Source organism: Cucurbita moschata, unplaced genomic scaffold (genome assembly GCF_002738365.1).
Source record: "Cucurbita moschata cultivar Rifu unplaced genomic scaffold, Cmos_1.0 Cmo_Scf00008, whole genome shotgun sequence".
Classification (NCBI taxonomy): domain Eukaryota; kingdom Viridiplantae; phylum Streptophyta; class Magnoliopsida; order Cucurbitales; family Cucurbitaceae; genus Cucurbita; species Cucurbita moschata.
The window spans coordinates 3,930,923-3,949,669 of record NW_019268524.1 but is presented as its reverse complement, the minus strand read 5'-3'; the positions used below and the strand labels follow the sequence as shown (position 1 = coordinate 3,949,669).

The 18,747-nt window shown below is 33.3% G+C and overlaps 3 protein-coding genes across 3 annotated transcripts; all 3 read right to left on the bottom strand.

Moving 5' to 3' along the window:
• Window positions 1-1,128: 1,128 nt before the first annotated feature.
• LOC111446315 (zinc transporter 3-like) lies at window positions 1,129-4,738 on the bottom strand. The gene is made up of 3 exons (XM_023085075.1): window positions 4,011-4,738; window positions 3,738-3,887; window positions 1,129-1,789 (listed from the first exon to the last, which is right to left on the bottom strand). The coding sequence occupies exons 1-3, from the start codon at window positions 4,632-4,634 to the stop codon at window positions 1,484-1,486; spliced, it is 1,080 nt and encodes a 359-aa protein (XP_022940843.1). The 5' UTR covers window positions 4,635-4,738; the 3' UTR covers window positions 1,129-1,483.
• Window positions 4,739-10,294: 5,556 nt separating this feature from the next.
• LOC111445839 (choline-phosphate cytidylyltransferase 2-like) lies at window positions 10,295-14,236 on the bottom strand. The gene is made up of 8 exons (XM_023084351.1): window positions 13,937-14,236; window positions 13,495-13,608; window positions 13,170-13,265; window positions 12,883-12,925; window positions 12,641-12,796; window positions 12,434-12,514; window positions 11,032-11,142; window positions 10,295-10,881 (listed from the first exon to the last, which is right to left on the bottom strand). Exons 1-8 carry the CDS (start codon window positions 14,098-14,100, stop codon window positions 10,699-10,701), a joined length of 948 nt encoding a protein of 315 aa, XP_022940119.1. The 5' UTR covers window positions 14,101-14,236; the 3' UTR covers window positions 10,295-10,698.
• Window positions 14,237-16,824: 2,588 nt separating this feature from the next.
• Window positions 16,825-18,703, bottom strand: LOC111445838. The gene has a single exon (XM_023084350.1). The coding sequence runs from the start codon at window positions 18,601-18,603 to the stop codon at window positions 17,374-17,376; it is 1,230 nt and encodes a 409-aa protein (XP_022940118.1). The 5' UTR covers window positions 18,604-18,703; the 3' UTR covers window positions 16,825-17,373.
• Window positions 18,704-18,747: the final 44 nt, after the last annotated feature.

Genomic DNA, 18,747 nt, shown 5'->3' with positions numbered 1-18,747 from the left:
TTGGGACACTTGTCATGTCTCATACCCATTTGCTGTTTGTAATAAACTCAAACATCACTTTTGACTTATTCGTCACGATCTGAAATTCTAACTTGAAAAATGAGTTCATGACAATGAAATCGTAATTGACTTGAGTGTAAGGTTGACTGACTTGAGTGTAAGGTATCGTTTTGGCTACAAACTCTTTGGTGGCGACCTATCATGGGATATTTTTATTCCGAAAGTCAGAAATTACAACTTTAAATGTCAAAAATTTCCGTGATAATAATTAATTTTGCATTCAATTTTTAAATTCAGTGTCCCCACAACGCGGTCGTAATGGAATTTGAGGGTGGACCAGAAGTCAAAGTCGTTGAAAAATTAAAATAAAAAAAAGAAAAAGAAAAATGGTGAGCGAGCTTCTCATTGGACGGTGAGGATCAAACTGTCACAGGCGGACCTACCATTGCCTTTGATTTAGGAAGTATTTCAAATAATTTGGTAGTCTTCCTGATTTGACATTTGACACTGACATATCAAGTCAACACTATTCGTTCTTCTTTTTCCATGACGTTGACTTGTTGTCTTTTTAGTGGACTTATCTATCAGTCAACTCTCTACACTTATCTCAACACGACTCTGATGTTCTCTTACAACATGGTCACGGCTCTGATGTTCCCTTGCAACATGGTCACGTGATGGCTCTGCTGTTCCCTTTCAACATGGTCACGTGATGGCTCTAATGTTCTCTTTCAACATGGTCACGTTCCTTACTTCTTCCTTCTAATAATAAAGCTTACCCCATCAACCAACACAATTCATTTCAAGTCTCAAGTCAAGTAGAGATTCGGAATCCAAATTCAACACTCAATAACTCCGGTCTTCACTTACAATATAGTCACATTACTTACTCTTTACTTCTAATAATGAAATTTACCCCATCAACCAACACCAGTCATCTCACGTCGGATGTCACCCAATATAAAATTGTGCATATTTAGCCTTAAAGTACTTATAATTGAGCCACAAAAAAAAAATACACTTTGTTAGTATAGGTACACATTGGAGTTCATAAACCACTCGTTTACTTATATGTCACAAGTTTCAACCCACGAACCAAATCAATTTTTTACAAATTCAACTCAACTCAAACCGGGAAAAAAAAAATACATACAACCCAAAACAGCTCAACAGAGTAATTCAAATTGTTCGAGATATCGAGTCATCTAAATATCTCTATATGGAATACCCATATTTTATACAACAAATTCATTCGCAAAACAAACATTTCACGGCTATTCATGAAACTTATAATTCCAAATTATTTTACATCAGTTTCTCGAATATAATCTTCAAACTCAAAACAAACTCACATGAACGCTCCACCAATTGGCTAAGAGGAACTGTATAATCAAATCATGAGCCACAAAACATCTATCCATCCATCCTTCTCTCTAAGGAAGACATAAAAATTGCTAAAGAACAGCAAAAAAAGAGTCAATTTTCAAGCCCAGATAGCGAGTAAAGACATCAAGGCAGCTCCAAGAATAAGAGAAAGATTGGCCATAAATTGAAGTTTTCCATTACTCTGCATTCTTGGGTTCATAAAATCGGCAGCCAACAGATCAACAAGAGCCATATAGATTAAGATACCTGCTGAAGCTGCGTTCAATATCCCTTCTACTATCAGTGCTTTTGGGTCCTCTTCGTCGTAACCGTTTGTTACTCCAATGCCTATTACTATCCCAATTGGCGTTGTCAGACAGAAGAATAGCGCCATTATTATTGTTGCGCTGTTCTTGAACTTTGCCTGCATGTTTCAAACCAATTTAACCCCCTCGGTTTTATATTCCAACAATATAGAAATGATTTGATTTAAATATGTTTCAAGATTGAGTCTCGCCGAACTGACTTAACTCGACTAGGTCTAGGTCGAGCTAGTTTAACACTAAACCACTAGTCTAACATATGTCTCGACGTTGGGTCACACTGACTTAATTGGATTAGGTCTAGATTAAGCTAGTTTAACGTCCAATACTAAGCCCATGACCTAACACATTTGATATAAGTTTTGAGTTGTAATAATTTTCATCAATAAAAGTCATAATGTAAATATGTCACCAAAATTTACACAAAAAGACTTAACTATAACGGCCCAAATCCACCGCCGGTAGATATTGTCTTCTTTGGGCTTTTCCTTTCGGGCTTTCTCTCAAGATTTTAAAACGCCCACCCTTATAAATGGTGGTTTGTTCTCCTCCCCCAATCAACGTGGGACATCACATTAACAAATATGGGAAGTATTTTTTTGAACAATTGGTCATAGAGCATCAAACTAGTTTGCGATTCATTAAAAGCACAAAAAACCTAAATTCATTCCATTGGAATATAAGTACTAAAATACTAATAGTCCAAGTTCACCGCTAACCAATATTATCTCTTTGGGTATTTAATTCAAGGGTTTGCCCCTCGAGGTTGTGAAACAAACTACTAGAGGAAAACAAAGATTTCTTATAATAACGTAGAAACTTCTTCCTAGTAAAAGGGTTGGGTTGAGTTTAAAAAACATAATTTTACGTAACAGGCAAGCGTGGGCTTGGGCTATTTTTCGGGCTTAGAGCTATTTAAGGTTGAAAATGACTATTTAAGGTTGAAAATTAAAAAAAGATATAAGTAATTAAATAGTTGAATTTGGAAGAATAATGATAAAATATTATAAGGTAGGTGCGAAAAGCAAGAAGAAGAATCAGCAAAGTGAACATAATTTAATATGCTCTAATTTTCAACGAAACTATGGGATGTTTGATTGCTTAATGATTTGTTTTTTTCTTTCTTTTTAGTTTTAAATAAGGTTTATGGATGTGATTAGGAAGAAATATTTGAGAATTGGTGTCAATTTCAGTGGGCACCAAAGTCAACCAATGTACATAACTCTGATGACACAACCCACCAACCATAGGTCCCATATTTAATTCACATATTTGACTATACAACCCACCAACATGTACATCCACATGGTATCTATATATTATTTCTTTTATAAAATACTGACATAATTGTATTTTTTTTAATTTAAAACTATATAAAAAAAAGTTAAGGGTATCCTTTTGTAATAAAGTCCGACCGCGGTTTTGTAATAGCTCAAGCCCAATATTTTGTCATTTTGGCCCAATATATAGCCGGGGGAGATTTCCACACCCTGGTAAGAATGTTTCCATTCCTCACCCTTGTAAGAATGTTTCCATTCCTCACCCTTGTAAGAATGTTTCCATTCCTCACCCTTGTAAGAATGTTTTCTCACCCTCTTAAGGACCCACTTCTCTCCAACCAATGTGGGATCTCACAGCTCACCCTCTTGAGGACCCACTGTTCTAATACTATTTGTAACAAACCAATTTCTTCTCTCCAATCGATGTGGGATCTCACAGCTCACTCCCTTTTGAAGACCTAGAGTTCTTCATACTCTAATATTACTTATAATAGTCCACGGTAGAACGTTATGTATCACTGTCAGCTTCACAATTAGAAAGGCATCACTGTCAGCTTTGGAAGGGTTTCCACGTCCTTTGTTTCATTCCCCTAAGTGAGATCAAGCTTAAATTTCTAAAAATTTTGGAGTTATTATTGAAAATTTTAAAAATTAAAAGGGTATTATTGAAATGTTTCAAATTAAAATGATTTTTTTTTTTTTTTAATTTTATATGAAGGAGTTAGAGATAATTTTATTAATTTAACCTAAAAGAATAAAAAGAAAATACCTGAGCTATGGATCCTCCCAAGCCCATGCCCTCGAATAACTGATGAAAAGTAATGGCCGCCACTAGAGGCCTAATGGTTTTGGGAGTTTCAGAAACGCCCAAACCGATCCCAATAATTACCGAATGTACCACTATCCCCAGCTCCAGTACCTACACAAACACACCATTACAATTAAACCAATTAAACAATTTCTGGATTTCAATTCTCAAAATCTGTAGTACGAACAACATCGATAGCGAAATCCGGTTTCAATTTCTTCCGATTCTGTTTACCTGAGAGATCACGCGGTGCCGGAGAATCTCCGCCGGTGTTCCAGTGACATCAGAGGAGTCATGAGCGTGGCCATGCCCGCCGTGAGTATGAACAGGAATATGAGCTTCGATAGCTCTGCCGTTCATTTCATCAATCTCAGGCTGAGCCTTCTTCAGATGAAGACGAGTATAATAAGAGCTAGCACCGGCATCCACCATTAAAGTACCAATAGCCGCCACCATAGCCACCAAGCCAGTGAACGGAAACTTCGCCCAGGGATCCTCTTTCAGTTTCGGCGATTGCAAACTCTCGTAAGCATCAGGAAGAACATGGATGAATCCAGTAGCCAAAATGACACCAGCGGCAAAGGCTTTAATAACAAAGAAAATCTCCTTCTCAGGACTCAAAGCAGGAATCACCTTACCGAGCATCGGAATAGAAACTCCGATTAATCCAGCGGCAAGAATCGTAGCTATGGCGACGATTTTGTATTTTAGGGCTAGCGGTTTGTTTCGGATTCCTTCGTCTTCTTCTTCAGGACAGTTACACTCTTCCTGTGCCGCAATCAGTGAAGGAATAAGCAGAAGAAACAGAACAAGAAAAACGAGAAGAAGAGGATGAAGCTTGAAGGTCGCCATTGCCATGGCCGATTAGAACGGTTATGGATTTAGGGCTTTTTTTTTTTTCCTTTTCGTTGAAGAAGATGAATTACAGTTGGGATTTAAAGAGTTTTCTCCGGACGTGGAAATTTCCATGTTCAGATATAGGCATTGAAAATAAATTATATTATTTCGCTAATGAGATTTAATTAATTAATTATTTAATTAAAATGTTATTAATTGGCATGGCGAAAGGATGTCGACATGTGCTTAATTCACCGGCGAGAGTGTCGAATGACTTGGAATAAATCGTTGAAGTCAAATTCAAATGTCGACATTTTTATGTAATTTTACTAAATTTCCAATTTTGCCCTCCGTTTAATAATAATCTCCGCCATATTCTTCTCATTTTTTTTTCTTTTTTTTCTAATTTTTGAATTAGGGACTCTTTCACACGTTATCTAGTTACACCAACTTTTTTAATTTTAAATTTTATAAAAAAAATTAATTTTGTAACTTATTTATAACACTGAAAATCGAGCTCACAGAAACTAACCACCACTCAAGCTGCGCCCCGTTCTCACTCGTAGCTCGTCAATTCTTACGTAATGTCCTCAACAACTCTTACCTCTGCCCATCATCCATTGCTCACGTGTCCCCACAGTCAGCAACGTCTACTACTATTTTGATTCCGTCAGCTGGGTCCCTGCGTCGTTTATTCCTCGATTCTTCCGATTTATAATACCCCATCATCAATTTGGTTCAGTTTGCCTATTTTACACCAATTTGAATATAATTCGATGGGTTTTGTCTGTTTTTTTTTTGTCCATGTTGAATTTTGTCCACTTCATACTCAAATTTGTTCGTTTTTCTTTAGCTTTCTTCGATTTAAGGGTATTTTAGACATTTCCAATGAAATTCGTGTATCACTTATTATTTTTATGTAATGATTGTGACAAGCTTGGATTAAATAAGGTTGGTAAATTGCATTGTAGAGGTAATTTCCGTATTATATTACCTTAGAGATAAGTTAAATATTTAACAGAGGACGTGTTTATAAATTATTATAAAGTCTAAATCGTTAAATAATCAAAATAAAATTAAAAATATATATGAGAAAAATAAAGGGTGCAAATCATGAGGTTAGTAACAAGGATGAATATTTTATTACATGGGAGATACTTTGGATAATAATAAATTAATTTTGAGCTTACTTGCAACAAATTTTATTATTTTCTAATTTTGTATATTAATTAAAATATTATGAAGCCAAGTTTCATTATTTTTTAAATTCCAAATTATATAGCTTAGCTTATCCTTTTCTAATTTTAGTTAATATTTACAGATAATCACTATTTTTATTTATTAATAAATTATATTTGAAATTGTCAAGAAATTGACTCGAACACGTTAGATTATAATATCAATCGTTTTTTATTATTAATATCGCATTGTCGAGCTCGTTGATAGTTGAGAATTGCGATATCGTGCTATCGTTGTAGTTTATTTTATGTTCTGATATAATGTCATTAGAATCGGTTTTTTTTTTTTTTAAGTCGTCTATGATTCTGGATAATTATTTTTAGTTATGCTCGTATTGTATTGACATTATGGGTTGACATTATTAATAAAATGAGGGCGTTAATTTTTATTTTTTTGAGAAAAATGAATTAATATAGACTTTATAATATTAAATGATTATATAATTAATAGTATATTTTAAAACATAAAGTAATGTTGTTGAATAATATAAATTAAATTAATAAATTAAGAATCTAATCTAATAATTTTGATTGGGACTGGAATCTAAGATGAAAATTTTAAATTTTATTTATTTTTATGAGGTAATAATTGAGGTATTTTTGTAATTGGCTGAAAAATTGAAAAAATTTGGACATATTAAACCAGCTGTCAAACTAATAGCTGGCACAAACAATAACAGAGCTCCCTTGGAAGTAATAATCGTGTACAACCCTTACTAAAATACTCATTCATATATATATATATATATATATATTAGCTAGGGTTATACGCGTGCTCGGGTAGAGAAATTTTAGGACCAGTCCAAAATTTTGAGTTGATTGGATTGATGACTTGAGTAATAGTTCGAGTTTACAATCTAACCTAACTCAATTCTCTATTTTCGAGTTGAATTGGGTTAGGTTGTCGGGTTGTTCTTTTTTTAATTATACTTATCCACTGTATATCATGTTATATTAATAACTAAAATTTTATAAAATTTAAATATCAAATATTTACAAGTCATAACGCATGGCTAAGATTAGTTACAAACGTCGTATATTCTTAATTTTTATAATAATCTTAAAAGTAAGGTTTGGTAGGGTTGGGTTGTTAATCTGTTTTTTTACGTTGATTGAGTGGACCTGACCAAAAGAATGTCTATCCACCAATTGACCCGATTTTTTGAATTTTTAAAAATTCAACTCAATCCAAATCGAAAAAAATCTAACCTGACCAAACTTTTATAGTTTGGGTTGAGTGATTGGAGTTAATTGGGTTCTCAGGTCATATAAATATTCTTAATTTCGTCTACTTTGTTCTTTTTGTCTTCGGAATGTGAGAATTTTGAATTTATAACCTTTAGATCGACGATTCGTATTTTATATCAATTGAGTTTATGCTTACATTGTCTCGTGTCATCTCAGTTATTCTCATGGAATAATCAGCTGAATCTACTACAATTTGAATGAAAACCGTTAATATATAGATATATATATATAACCTATATACATATATGTATATATATATACCTTTAATTTTCAAAAGTGCTTCAAAAAATACCCTTTTATTCTCAAATGTTTTATTTTTTTAAAAACTTCAAAAACACTTAAAAAAAAAATTCAACTGTTCAAAAATACCGTTAGTATCACACTTCAAAAATACCCTAAACTTTCAAAAGTAACATTAAAAAGTTTGAAGATAATCTATAAGAGGTAGATAGACAGTTTTCATCCTATATTGACAGTAAATTTTTTTTTTTTTAAGATAATAGTTTTTTAGGAAATAAAATTTTAATTAATTTATTTATTTTTAGACAGTTTTATTCAAATTCATAAAATTATAGATATTAAATTCTTACCAAAATTTTAATTTTTTTCGTATTTTTTTTAGCACGATAAATTCTTCCCACGCTTTTTTAGGAAATAAACAACACAAAATATTATAATATTTCCTACATTTCACTTTATATTTAGTAAAAAAAAAATGCAATTATTAATTTTTTTTTAATAATTTAATATCTATAAGATGTATTTATTTGGTGTTTTCATTTTAAAATATTATCTTTATAAATTTTAGAAAGAAAAATAAATTAAATTTTGAATTTGGTATCCTTACAATTTTAAACTCCATATTTATCTCGGGTTTATGTCAGTATTATTTTGGTCTCTTTCACGAATTTTCTTTTAAGACATAATGGAAGCTGACGTAACAATAATTTTATTAATATATATATATAATTTCTCATATTTCTTTCTCGTCTTTCTTCCTCCTTTCATTCATGGGTACCGTCACATCTTTTCTTTCTTCTCATTCGTTTCTTCGTATTCTTTCTTCTCTTTCCTCTTCTTTTTCACTCGTCGTTTTCTCCTTAATTTTTATAATAAAAAATATTGTCCCGTTAGCTTATTAGCTACAATAGTAATAAAAAAAAATGACGGGATTGATTAAAATAGTACAAAATCAAGCCTTACGAGCTAAAATATCAAACTTAAATTCTTTTATAAAATTTTAATAAAATATATCTTAATATTAGAAAAATAAATAAATTTCTTAATTCAAAAAGAAATTTTCTTTTAAAAAAATGTTTTTAATTAACTAAAAAAATATCAAAACATGCATAAATTTAATTAAAAGCATATATTATTTTCTCCCAAAAAAATAAAAAATTAAATTACATATTTAATTTTTTAATTCAAAAATGCTTACTAAAACAGTAGAAAAGAAAAAATTTGTGGCCGTTGATTGGACGGTGAGAGAGCGAAACATGACAGACAGGTGAGAGGAGTGGAGTAGAGAAGGGTAGAATTGGAATAAAGTACGTGGCTTTTTGGAGGACTCCAAAAGGTTTTTTTTTTCCTTTTTATTTTCTACAAAAAATATCATTAATAAATTTGAATTTTTTGCACATAATTTATATTATTTTTTATTCTCCGATCCATTTTTATCCGTCTCTACCAGCGGATCTAGACGTTATAGGCTGACATTGAATCATTAATAACAGTAAATTAATTGGTGCACCAAAAATATTCTAAACTGCATCCAACCATTAAATTTATTCCCATATATTAAAATTTTAACCTAAGTTTCAATTTTTATATTATTTTCCTTCTCCACCGAAAAGGAGCTGTTCGGGATTGAATGGAAACTTCTTAATGGTTCGTGATTTATTTCAATACAGTACCTCATGAAAACTGTTTTAGTGGAACATAAGGGACGAGACTCCTGAATCAACTGTCGTGCCTATGTAAGTCAAAGCTCTAAGGAAAAACGTCACTAGAGGTTAGTTGACGACCCTCTACTAGAATAAGGCTCATCGTGGGAGAAAACATTTAATGTGAATCCGTTCAATGCCGATAAAGTTATCCACAATCCAACTTGTATGCTCGATTTCGTCTTTCCTTGGCCTCTAGCTATGAAAATAGGTAGAGAAAGTGTTTTCTAAAGCATCGTTTTCATCCAATTTTTAGAGGTTGATTATGTCATTAAAATAAATAAATAAATAAAAAGAGATTGATATTTAGAATTTAGATGAAGGATTTGAATATGGGGAATTTTTTTTAAAAAAATATATATATATATCTGGTGAAGATATTTTTCTAATTAAAAAATCTTCTTTTCATTTGAATATGATTGGCATAATTATTAATATCTTTACTTTTTTTTTTTTTTTTTACTATTACACACCATTTTCTTACATGTCACGGAAACTAACCAATATACTACAGCTATATACGAGTTGGGTTGGGTTGAATTGAAAAAAATTTAGACTAACCCGAAATTTTAAGTTGGTTGGGTTGGTGATCTGAGCAACTTCTAATACAATTTACAATCCAATCCAACTTTCTATTTTTTAGTTTGGTTGGGTTGGATTAGATTGTCAGGTTATTTTTTTCAATTATTTTTAAAAAAATCATATTTATTCACATATTGCATTAATAGTTAAAGCTTCAGAGAGTTTAAATATCCAACACTTAAATTATAACTCATCACGAACATCAGTTACATATGTTAAATATTCTTAATTTTTATAAAAGTAGACTTAGAGTTGGCTTGACCCAACAAAAAAATAAAGAATCTAACTCAACCCAACTTTTATAGTTTGAGGTTGATAGTACGAGTTTGTCAGGTTATCGAATCACGTAAGTGAATTTGGGCTCATTTTCTCAACCCAATTTTTATGGTTTAAAGTTGGTAGTCCGAGTAGGTCAGGTTATCGAGTCACGTAAGTGAATCTGGGCTCATTTTAGGATGGATGGGCGAGGTTGCATTCTTTTAAGATGCTCAAAAGGAGTCTTCCATAAGTATAAGATTATCTTGTTCATAGGATTCCATATTCCTTTGTAGATTAACATAGGACTTCAAAAGGAGAGAGAGCTTAGGTAAGCAAACAACCTCCTTTCAAGTATCCCACTAATCTTATGCTTTTCACAAATTCCCTTTCAATTCTCCTTTACAGAATGACCAAAAACAAAGAGAAAGATACATATAATAATATCAAACCATATTTATCACTCTTACATTACATACAAACAGGAAACCCAAAGCTTCAAAACTCTTCAATTACGACGATTCACAAACAAAACCCGAAAAGAAACGACCTGTTTTACAAGCTTCAAGGGAAAAAATTTCAACCTATATGCACAAACACATATCTTAAAAAGGGTCACAAAAGCCACATTGGTGCCTGAACTCACCGCCAAGTGCCCCTCTTTTGTTTTCCTTTTTTGCTTTGGCAAATTAGCTGTTATGGTTTACGTTTACTGTCTGCGCCTAAACATATAGCAGAAACATACTACTACTGTAGAATCCATGAACAAGCATCAAATTATGCATGTGACATGTATTCAAACTTGATGTAAATACGTGTCTACCTTTTCTTCTCGTCTTTCTCGAATTCTTCGTAGAAGTCGTCTTCGTAATATTCTTCGTCGTCGTCGTCGTAATAATATTCTTCTTCGAGGTCTGAGTCACTGTCCTTGCCATTTTCTAGATATTTTTGCTGCTGTGCCCCCATTAACCGCTCTTGAATTCGGTCTCTGATGGCCGTGCCCTAAATACACACGTGATGTTTCAGATTTAACCCTTTTGTTTTAGTTCAAGATTCACAAAACCATGTACGTTTTTGTATGCTTTCTTTTTCTTATCTACTTCAAAACTTGCCACATAAATGAAGAACAGGATAATCCGTGCATTAACTTACCATCTTATGACAACCTTCTTCAAACATCTCTAGAAATCCAGCCACCCAGCGATCAGCATTTTCCACCCATTCATTCCTGTGCATGCCGGCAGTTTTTGCCACTGTTTGAATCTGCAGTATCCAGAACAATCATTTTCAACAAAAAACAATAATTAAATATCCTGCCTCCATAATTAGATCGAGGTAAATAAAGCCTAAAATATAATTGTAGGTCTAACAAAACCAGATAAAGTCCTCGCTAGCACTGAAGTGGAAAAAAGGACTTTTTTCACTTCAATGGGGAGAATAGAATACACCCAAGAAGTAATCAACTTGCTATATTAGGCGGGCTAAATATCAATTACCCATAAAAACTTCAATGCTTGAATTAGTACAAAAACAAAAATTGGGATTTCCAAGCTTAAGAAAGAATTGAAAAGCAAGAATATGTCTGTGAATACATTGAAATACTAGGATTCCATGCTTTGATATCAGCACAGCTGTATCTGGCATCGTTTCACATGCTCAAAAAAAGAACCCAAAAGAATTGTAATGCTTGCATGGCAGATAGCTGGCTCAAAAGTCAACTTTTCTTACTTGAAAAGACAACTTCATGAATGTACAATTAGAATCCTTTTCTAAGAAAATATATCACAAAATGAAATAAAACAGAGAGAAATGTGAAAGGCAGCCGCACAAACCACATTATTTTTGGAGTAAGTTCGAAAATCAACTGAAGGCAGACAAACCCCATAGATACATTTACAACAAGTTGTTCCTTCGTGTTTTGCTCTTTTAGTGTCTTAATTCAAGTCATTTCAGGAAGATACAAAATGTAGCATAGAATCATCTCATCTAAGTTCTTCAATTGGTCACGAAATCATATTCGCATATGTGCAAGGACAGTGAAGTATCTGATCGTTCCAAATAATTATGGGTCGTAAAAACATTTAGGCATCTTAAGATGCACATACCAGGCAAGGTGAAAAAGGTGGGCCCAAAAGCACACAGTGCATAGCTAAGTTTATTAAAAATAAAACCGTAGAAATATGGATTTCATCGAATAATATTGACTTTCTCTAATGTGAAGATCTCTAGCTTTTTTCCTGAAACTTATGGTTAGCTATCAAGTCATAGCAAAAATGCACAAAACATAAGACACGCCTTTAGGCAAATTCTAGTAACAAATTTGCAAGATTGCAAGTGGACTGCCCAGCTTCCTCTTTCTTTCTTTTTTTTTTTCTTTTTTTTGTTATATTAGTAAGTGTTCGGACCAGCTTTTGTGCATATAGAAAGTTTGTTACACCTAAGGTACAACTATCCCATAGCCTGAAATAAGAGGAATTATAAAGCAGATAATCTAATCTGAACTCCCCAACTACCACATCCATAGGACTATTATAAAGATATGAGATATGGGTACCTTTTCTCCCACTTTTTCTTGATGTTCCTTCACTTTCTCCTGTAATTTCTTCAATCTCATATTCACTCTTAACCGCTTTTCCTGGTAATTGAATACATCAAGATTGAGTTGCTTGTTAATAAACAAAATCAATATAATCAAGCTTTGCTGATTAGCAGGATAAGCATTATCGTTATAAAAAGGGTCAATGTAGATAAAATATCATGCCTTCACAAAGCTGACTCCAAGCTCTTTCCTCGAATAACCACGGTCCAAATTACGCAGAACATATTGATTATAATCTTTGACAATCCTCATGATAATGTCTGAAGTTGATATTCCTTCTGTCCTTTTTGTTTCCTTGAACTTTCCAATTTTTTTAACCTACAAAGGAAAAGTTCCCATCTATGAAATTGTATGTTCTTAAGCACCAAGTGGATCGAATGGATAAACCCATCTTCTGAACTTACAAATTCATAAACATCCTTCCCAGCTCCGGTAGCATCAGCATAACTGTATCGAGGCAGAGAAAGGATGACATAGGTCATTTAAAACAGAATTAACAAATAAATTCAATGTGAACAGATAGATACCATGGACCAACTAATTGAAGCTCTTCCTGAGACACTTTACCATCCAATCTATACTAATTAGATGGGTAGAAATGCAGATAAATGTGGAAAAGGAAATAAACTCCATTGCCCAAAAGTTACTTGACCCTCTTGGTTCACTGAGATAAAGTATATAATATCCTTACGGAAGAGAATCGTGGGCCACAAAGTCAATCTTGTGCTTGTCAATAAATTCTTGAGAGATCACCCAGGGTGCATCAGGAATCACTTCATCCACCCACCTGCGGAAAAGGGAGGGGGAAACAAGGAGCAAATAAATAAAATCACGTTGAAGAATCGGTGCGACTAAGATTGATTCCACGTCCATCATAGCTACACTTGAATTTAAAGGATTCAAACAGGCATTCTAACTAGCGTTTGTAGGTATCAAAAGCACATCTATACATATCAATGTTTCAAGATTCAAAAGCCCCAGTAAAGAAAAATACATGGAATAGAGAAAAGTCATACTTGCAATGGCGAAGAGATTCATATCGTTCAGCTTCATTCATAACAGTTTTCCCTTTAAGACTGTGGGTAGTCTCATCATTGCAACATCCAACTAACAAATAAGTATTCGGGAATCTGAAATTACAAGAAGGATCAATAATTACAGCTCGTCAATTCAACAAATCAATTCTCCCAACAGAAGAAGTTCACGGACAAGTGAAAACAAGTTAGCAAACCTGAAAATTAAGAACAATCAAGCAGGCTAATGAATCAGAAAAAGAAAAAAAAATCACAATAAGAGAAAACAACAATTCCTACGACCCGGCGAAACACAGGAACTAAATTACTTAAATCGAAAAGTATCAGAAACCAAAAAAATCATGGAAACTACAGTCACAGATGCCGCACATGAAGAATAACCAAGAAAGCGAAGAGAAATTAAGGAAAAGGAGAAGAAACGGACGATTTCTTGGCTTGCTCGAGAGAGCGAGCGTGACCGAAATGGAAGAGATCGTAGATCCCATCGGCGTAAACTCGAACTGGGCGGTCGGTCGGGTAATCAGGATTGGAATGGTTAGGAGAAGCGTTGATAGTGGTGGTGGAATCGGCGGGCTTCACCTCTGCCATTCGAATTATCTTCCGACCTCTTCTTTTCTCTTCTCTTCTCTTCTCTTCTCTTCTCTTTCGCTTCCGTTCTTCTGCTTCGGCGAGCCCTCTTGTTGTCGATTTCTTCTCCTCCGACAACGCGATGTTTCCGCTCCTTATTTATTTGTTTCTTTTATTTTCTTATGTAATTTTTAGATTCTCCATTTTTTAATATATATATATTATTTTTTATTTTTTTTGAGCTAAGCTCGAATGATTGGTTGGCTCGAAGATTGAAATTAGAGATGTCCATTATTCTCGAGAAAGGGATCCACCCTTAAAGTGTGGACGGTGGGGAGAGAGCCCGAAAAAATTTCTTATGAGCTAAGTCAAGACGAGCGTGAGAATGTATTCTTCATTTCTACGTCCATTTGCTTTTTAAAAAACGAATTTGATGTGAAATATTATTTTGTCTATTTTACGAGGTTGAATCTGAGAACATATTCTTTTACAAAGTTTTTACATGAATCGGGTTGGGTCAAGTGAGACGTTTTTTTACCTCAACCCAATTATTCGGGTTATACATTTTTTAGGCTCAACTCAAACAACTCTTATTAAATAATAAACGTATATTTTTTTTACTGTAAATTAAAAAAAAAACAAATTTTAGCCATCTCTTTAAAATAGATGAAAAAAATCTTATTAAATTTTAAATTTTTTTAATTACATAAGAAACATATTAGAGCCATAAAATATTTCATGCCCATTTTTTTTTTAACTATCTCACATAATAAAATAATGTATTAAATTATTATTTTAGTTTTCTTATGAAAACAAAAAATCAATTATTATATTAATTAAATTATAGTGTAATTAATTAATAGCTCTGGCTTCTCTCTCGTAAAAATGAATAATTAAAATTTTAGATTAAATAGTTATATAATATAAAATAATAATCGTAAATGTATTAATTTATATTAAAAATTAACTAAATAATAACCATAATCAACTAAAACACGACGATTAATCAATATATTGTAACCTAAAACAACGTGACAGTGATTAAGACATTCGAATAGACAAAATTCAAAAGAATAAAATTCAAACACGTTGACTTTTCGTCTCATCCTAATATGTTTTTTATTAGTTAAAGATAATATTACAATTTTTGGAATAATACATCAGAATTAGAATAATATTATAAAGACGTTTATTTATTATATATACACCTAATAAATAAATATATTTGCACGCGAGAAAGACTATTAGAATATTGAAGTTCGAGATTTAAAGAAATATTATTAGATTTATTAAAATATTTTAGAGTTTGAAATAAAATTTAAATTAGAAAATAAAAAACTATATATTATAAATTCATTTCTAATGAATATTCACTATTAAAAACCATCACATAATCTGGAAAAATAAATAAAAGAATTATATATATATATATATATATATATATATATATTTATTTATTTATTTATATAAGGTCCCCATCACCAATTATCTGTTTACTTCATTAAATAAACTGACAAATAAAAATACAAAACAAAAACAAAAATAAATAAATAAATGGTTCGATGAAGTGACACATCAGGGTCAGATGGTTCCAGGGAGTTCCACAGTGTAAATAATAATAATAATATTATTATTATTATTAGATTACGAAAAATTATTATTTTTTAAATAAATAATAAAATACGACGGACGGTCGTGAATTTGAGGGGCAATAGAATGAATTGGGAAATTTTCTAGTCCTACGCAAGTAGAGACTACTTCGTACGTCCTCTTTTCTATGGCCGCCACGTAGCTTCTTCTTCTTCTAAATTAAAATTACAACGGATTGATGTTTTTATTAATATTATTATTTATGTTGAAGTATTATTTTTTAATGTTATTTAACCATTTTTCTTCTAATTTATTATTATTAATAATACAGACTCGAATATGTGAGTTAGTCATTAATTTTACTAATATACGTACGTGTGTATATATATATATATATATATATACACACAAATAAAGAAATGATGAATTAATAAGATTTTATGTCCGTACGGTCAGTCTATCCACGTCAGACTCTTGTGTAATTTATTTTCAAAAATTTATTACTAACGTTTGGCTAGAGAATTTAAAAAAAATATTTAAATACGGGTAATTTAAAATAAAAATATTATATTAAATTATAGATTCTAAAGTTAAAAGGTAGTTTCTTGTTTTAGAATTTAGAATTAGTCCATCAACTATACTAAATTTTTATAACTAATTTTATCCACTCAGTAAATTTATAAATGGTTATTAAATATTTTTAAATCGTAGAGATCAAATTTACAATTTAACTATTGAATTATAAAGAATGGATGAGCTGAATTTAACAAAGAGCTTCTTAAATTTTGCAATTCACGTTTTTTAGTTGTACACCAATGACATTAAAATACATGGATCATACTATTTTACAAGCGTTCGATTCTCGAGCCAATAACTTGTTCTTTATGACAATAGTTTTGATCTTAAGGTAATCTCGTATCAAACTTAATTCTTGGGTTGATATATAATTGACTAGAAAGTTTTAGTGTTTCTGGATCAAACTCACGTACGGTCAAAGTTTGATCTTACATAGAAATGAAATTGGTAAAATTTGAAGTCAATTATTTAGAGCGATAAAAATTTAAATTCAACATATGAGCCAAAATTGCCAAAGTTTTGAAAAAATGGTATAAAATCTATCATATATACCCTACCAAAAATTGCATTGGATCAGACTGAGGCATAAGAGACTATTCAACTGAGAGCAGACAGGCACTGGGTAGCCCCTATTTGAATACACTTTTGCATCATTTCCAAAACTCCATAAAAAAAAAAAATTAAAAAGATGCCAAAACCCTAAAAAGAGAGAGAAAAAAAAAACACAATATTATATTATATTATGAAAAGTAAGAGCTGCCCGCCTCTGCCTCTGCCTCTGCCCCTGCCCCCTGCCCTTGACCGCCTTCCTACTAGAGTATTATTCATTTCATGTTTAAAATCGGCAAAACGACACCACTTTGGACTTCATGGAAAGAGACAGCATCTCAACATGCTCCCACTCTTTTAGGTTCTTTCCTCGCTCACGCTCTTACTCTGCGCGTGTCTTTCAAACGCCATTTCTATTCAATTTAAAGTTAATTGAAAGGGGGGGAAAAAAAAATACACAAAATTACATATTTACATGGACCTCAAAACGGTGACGTTTTTTTATCCTACCAATTTGGATTCTTGGGAAATTTTTGCTTCCAAAATAGGAAATTCTTCATCTGCGCTGGCGATTTCCCGTCAGGTTCGAGTGATCCGGTTTCTGCAGTGCTGCCTCGTCTGGCCTTTACCGCCGCCGCAAGTCACTTCGGTCCTCTTCTGTGGCGAGGAAAACAGCTGGCTGAACCCGAACATCGACCCCGATGATTTCGATGAACCTCTCAGCGAGCTCACCGGGACGTTTAACACCGGCGGAACTCTCACATTCGCGGAGTATGACCTCTCGATGCCGTTGTGCTTCAATCTCGGTCCGCCATTGAAGCTACTCGGACTACTCGAACTCCTTTCTAGACTCTGAAACACTATTTTCCCTGAGGAGTTCATTCTAGGACTATCCATGGATACTTCTCTGCTCTTCACTCTACCTGATTCCCCTGGAGTCCGACGGACCGGGCTCCGCCCTATTCTCTTCGCTTCTGATTGCGATACTCTCGTCTTCACCAGATTTATCCGATTCTTGTGTTCTTGATTGAATTTTGATGGCTTATCGAAATCGAGTGAGAGTCTAGGGAGATCCTCGTGCGAATGGCCAGATGATGAAGAAGAAAGAGAGAGGCGAGCAGAGGATAAGAAAACTGATTCGTAATCCAAATCCTTCAGTAACGGATGATATAGGGCATCTGTGGACTCGGAGGACACGAGTTTCGAATTCCTGTGAAGAAATTGCTTCAGAGATTTCATTCTATTGCTCGATGAAGACAACTCCGTCTTCGGATTTTCGTTCTTCGCGGATGTGTTAGTCATCTGAGTAGCCTTTTTTAGCCCTAGAAGCTCTCTCCACCGACTCGAGCATCTAGGAGCGCGAGGAGAGAAAGAGTACGGATCCGCACCATCGATTTCCGTTACTCTACGCGGCGTCATTGTATCAGGCGACCGCAAACCGATCTCCGTCGAGGAGAGTTTCTTAACCGACGATTTCACCGATGAAATCTGCAGCGGCATAAGCTTTCCGTCGAAGAAAAGCTCATCAGCAGGAATCAGAGTAACCGGATCTTCAAGCCTAAACTCAAAATCACTGGATGAACCTTCTAGATCTGTACCTAAAATCGCCGGCTTACTCGTCTGAGGAGTATCAGCAATGGCAGATGGACTGAGCTTAAAGCCTGAGAGGTTAGCAGACGAGTCGTCTGGATACTCGCGGCTGAAGGATGCGCGAGGGCTCAACCAACCATAAGAAGTGTAGGCGGTACGTGAGCCGTCGAGGAAATTCTCCGGCTGTATTCCAACGTTGTTGACGCACGCAGAAGCCATGGATACCGGCGATCATGCAGAGCTCGAGATTCAGCGCGATTGGAGTGAACTGAAGAATGAAGGAGGAGCGTGTTTTCTCGACTTATACGCACAGTGTTAGGTTTTTTTCTTTTTCTTTTTTAATAATTTTTTTTTAACCTTTGT

What these genes read in the sequence shown, in the direction of transcription:
- LOC111445839 (XM_023084351.1), bottom strand. Translation starts at nt 14,100, where the DNA reads ATGGCAGAGGTGAAGCCCGCCGATTCCACCACCACTATCAACGCTTCT. An exon ending in GTGGCCCACGATTCTCTTCC is followed by an intron (nt 12,926 to 13,169) that starts GTAAGGATATTA and finishes GCCTCGATACAG; the next exon opens with TTATGCTGATGCTACCGGAG. An exon ending in TTGGAGTCAGCTTTGTGAAG is followed by an intron (nt 12,515 to 12,640) that starts GCATGATATTTT and finishes TTCAATTACCAG; the next exon opens with GAAAAGCGGTTAAGAGTGAA.
- LOC111445838 (XM_023084350.1), bottom strand. Translation starts at nt 18,603, where the DNA reads ATGGCTTCTGCGTGCGTCAACAACGTTGGAATACAGCCGGAGAATTTC.
- LOC111446315 (XM_023085075.1), bottom strand. Translation starts at nt 4,634, where the DNA reads ATGGCAATGGCGACCTTCAAGCTTCATCCTCTTCTTCTCGTTTTTCTT. An exon ending in GGCACCGCGTGATCTCTCAG is followed by an intron (nt 3,888 to 4,010) that starts GTAAACAGAATC and finishes GTGTTTGTGTAG; the next exon opens with GTACTGGAGCTGGGGATAGT. An exon ending in TGGGAGGATCCATAGCTCAG is followed by an intron (nt 1,790 to 3,737) that starts GTATTTTCTTTT and finishes TGAAACATGCAG; the next exon opens with GCAAAGTTCAAGAACAGCGC.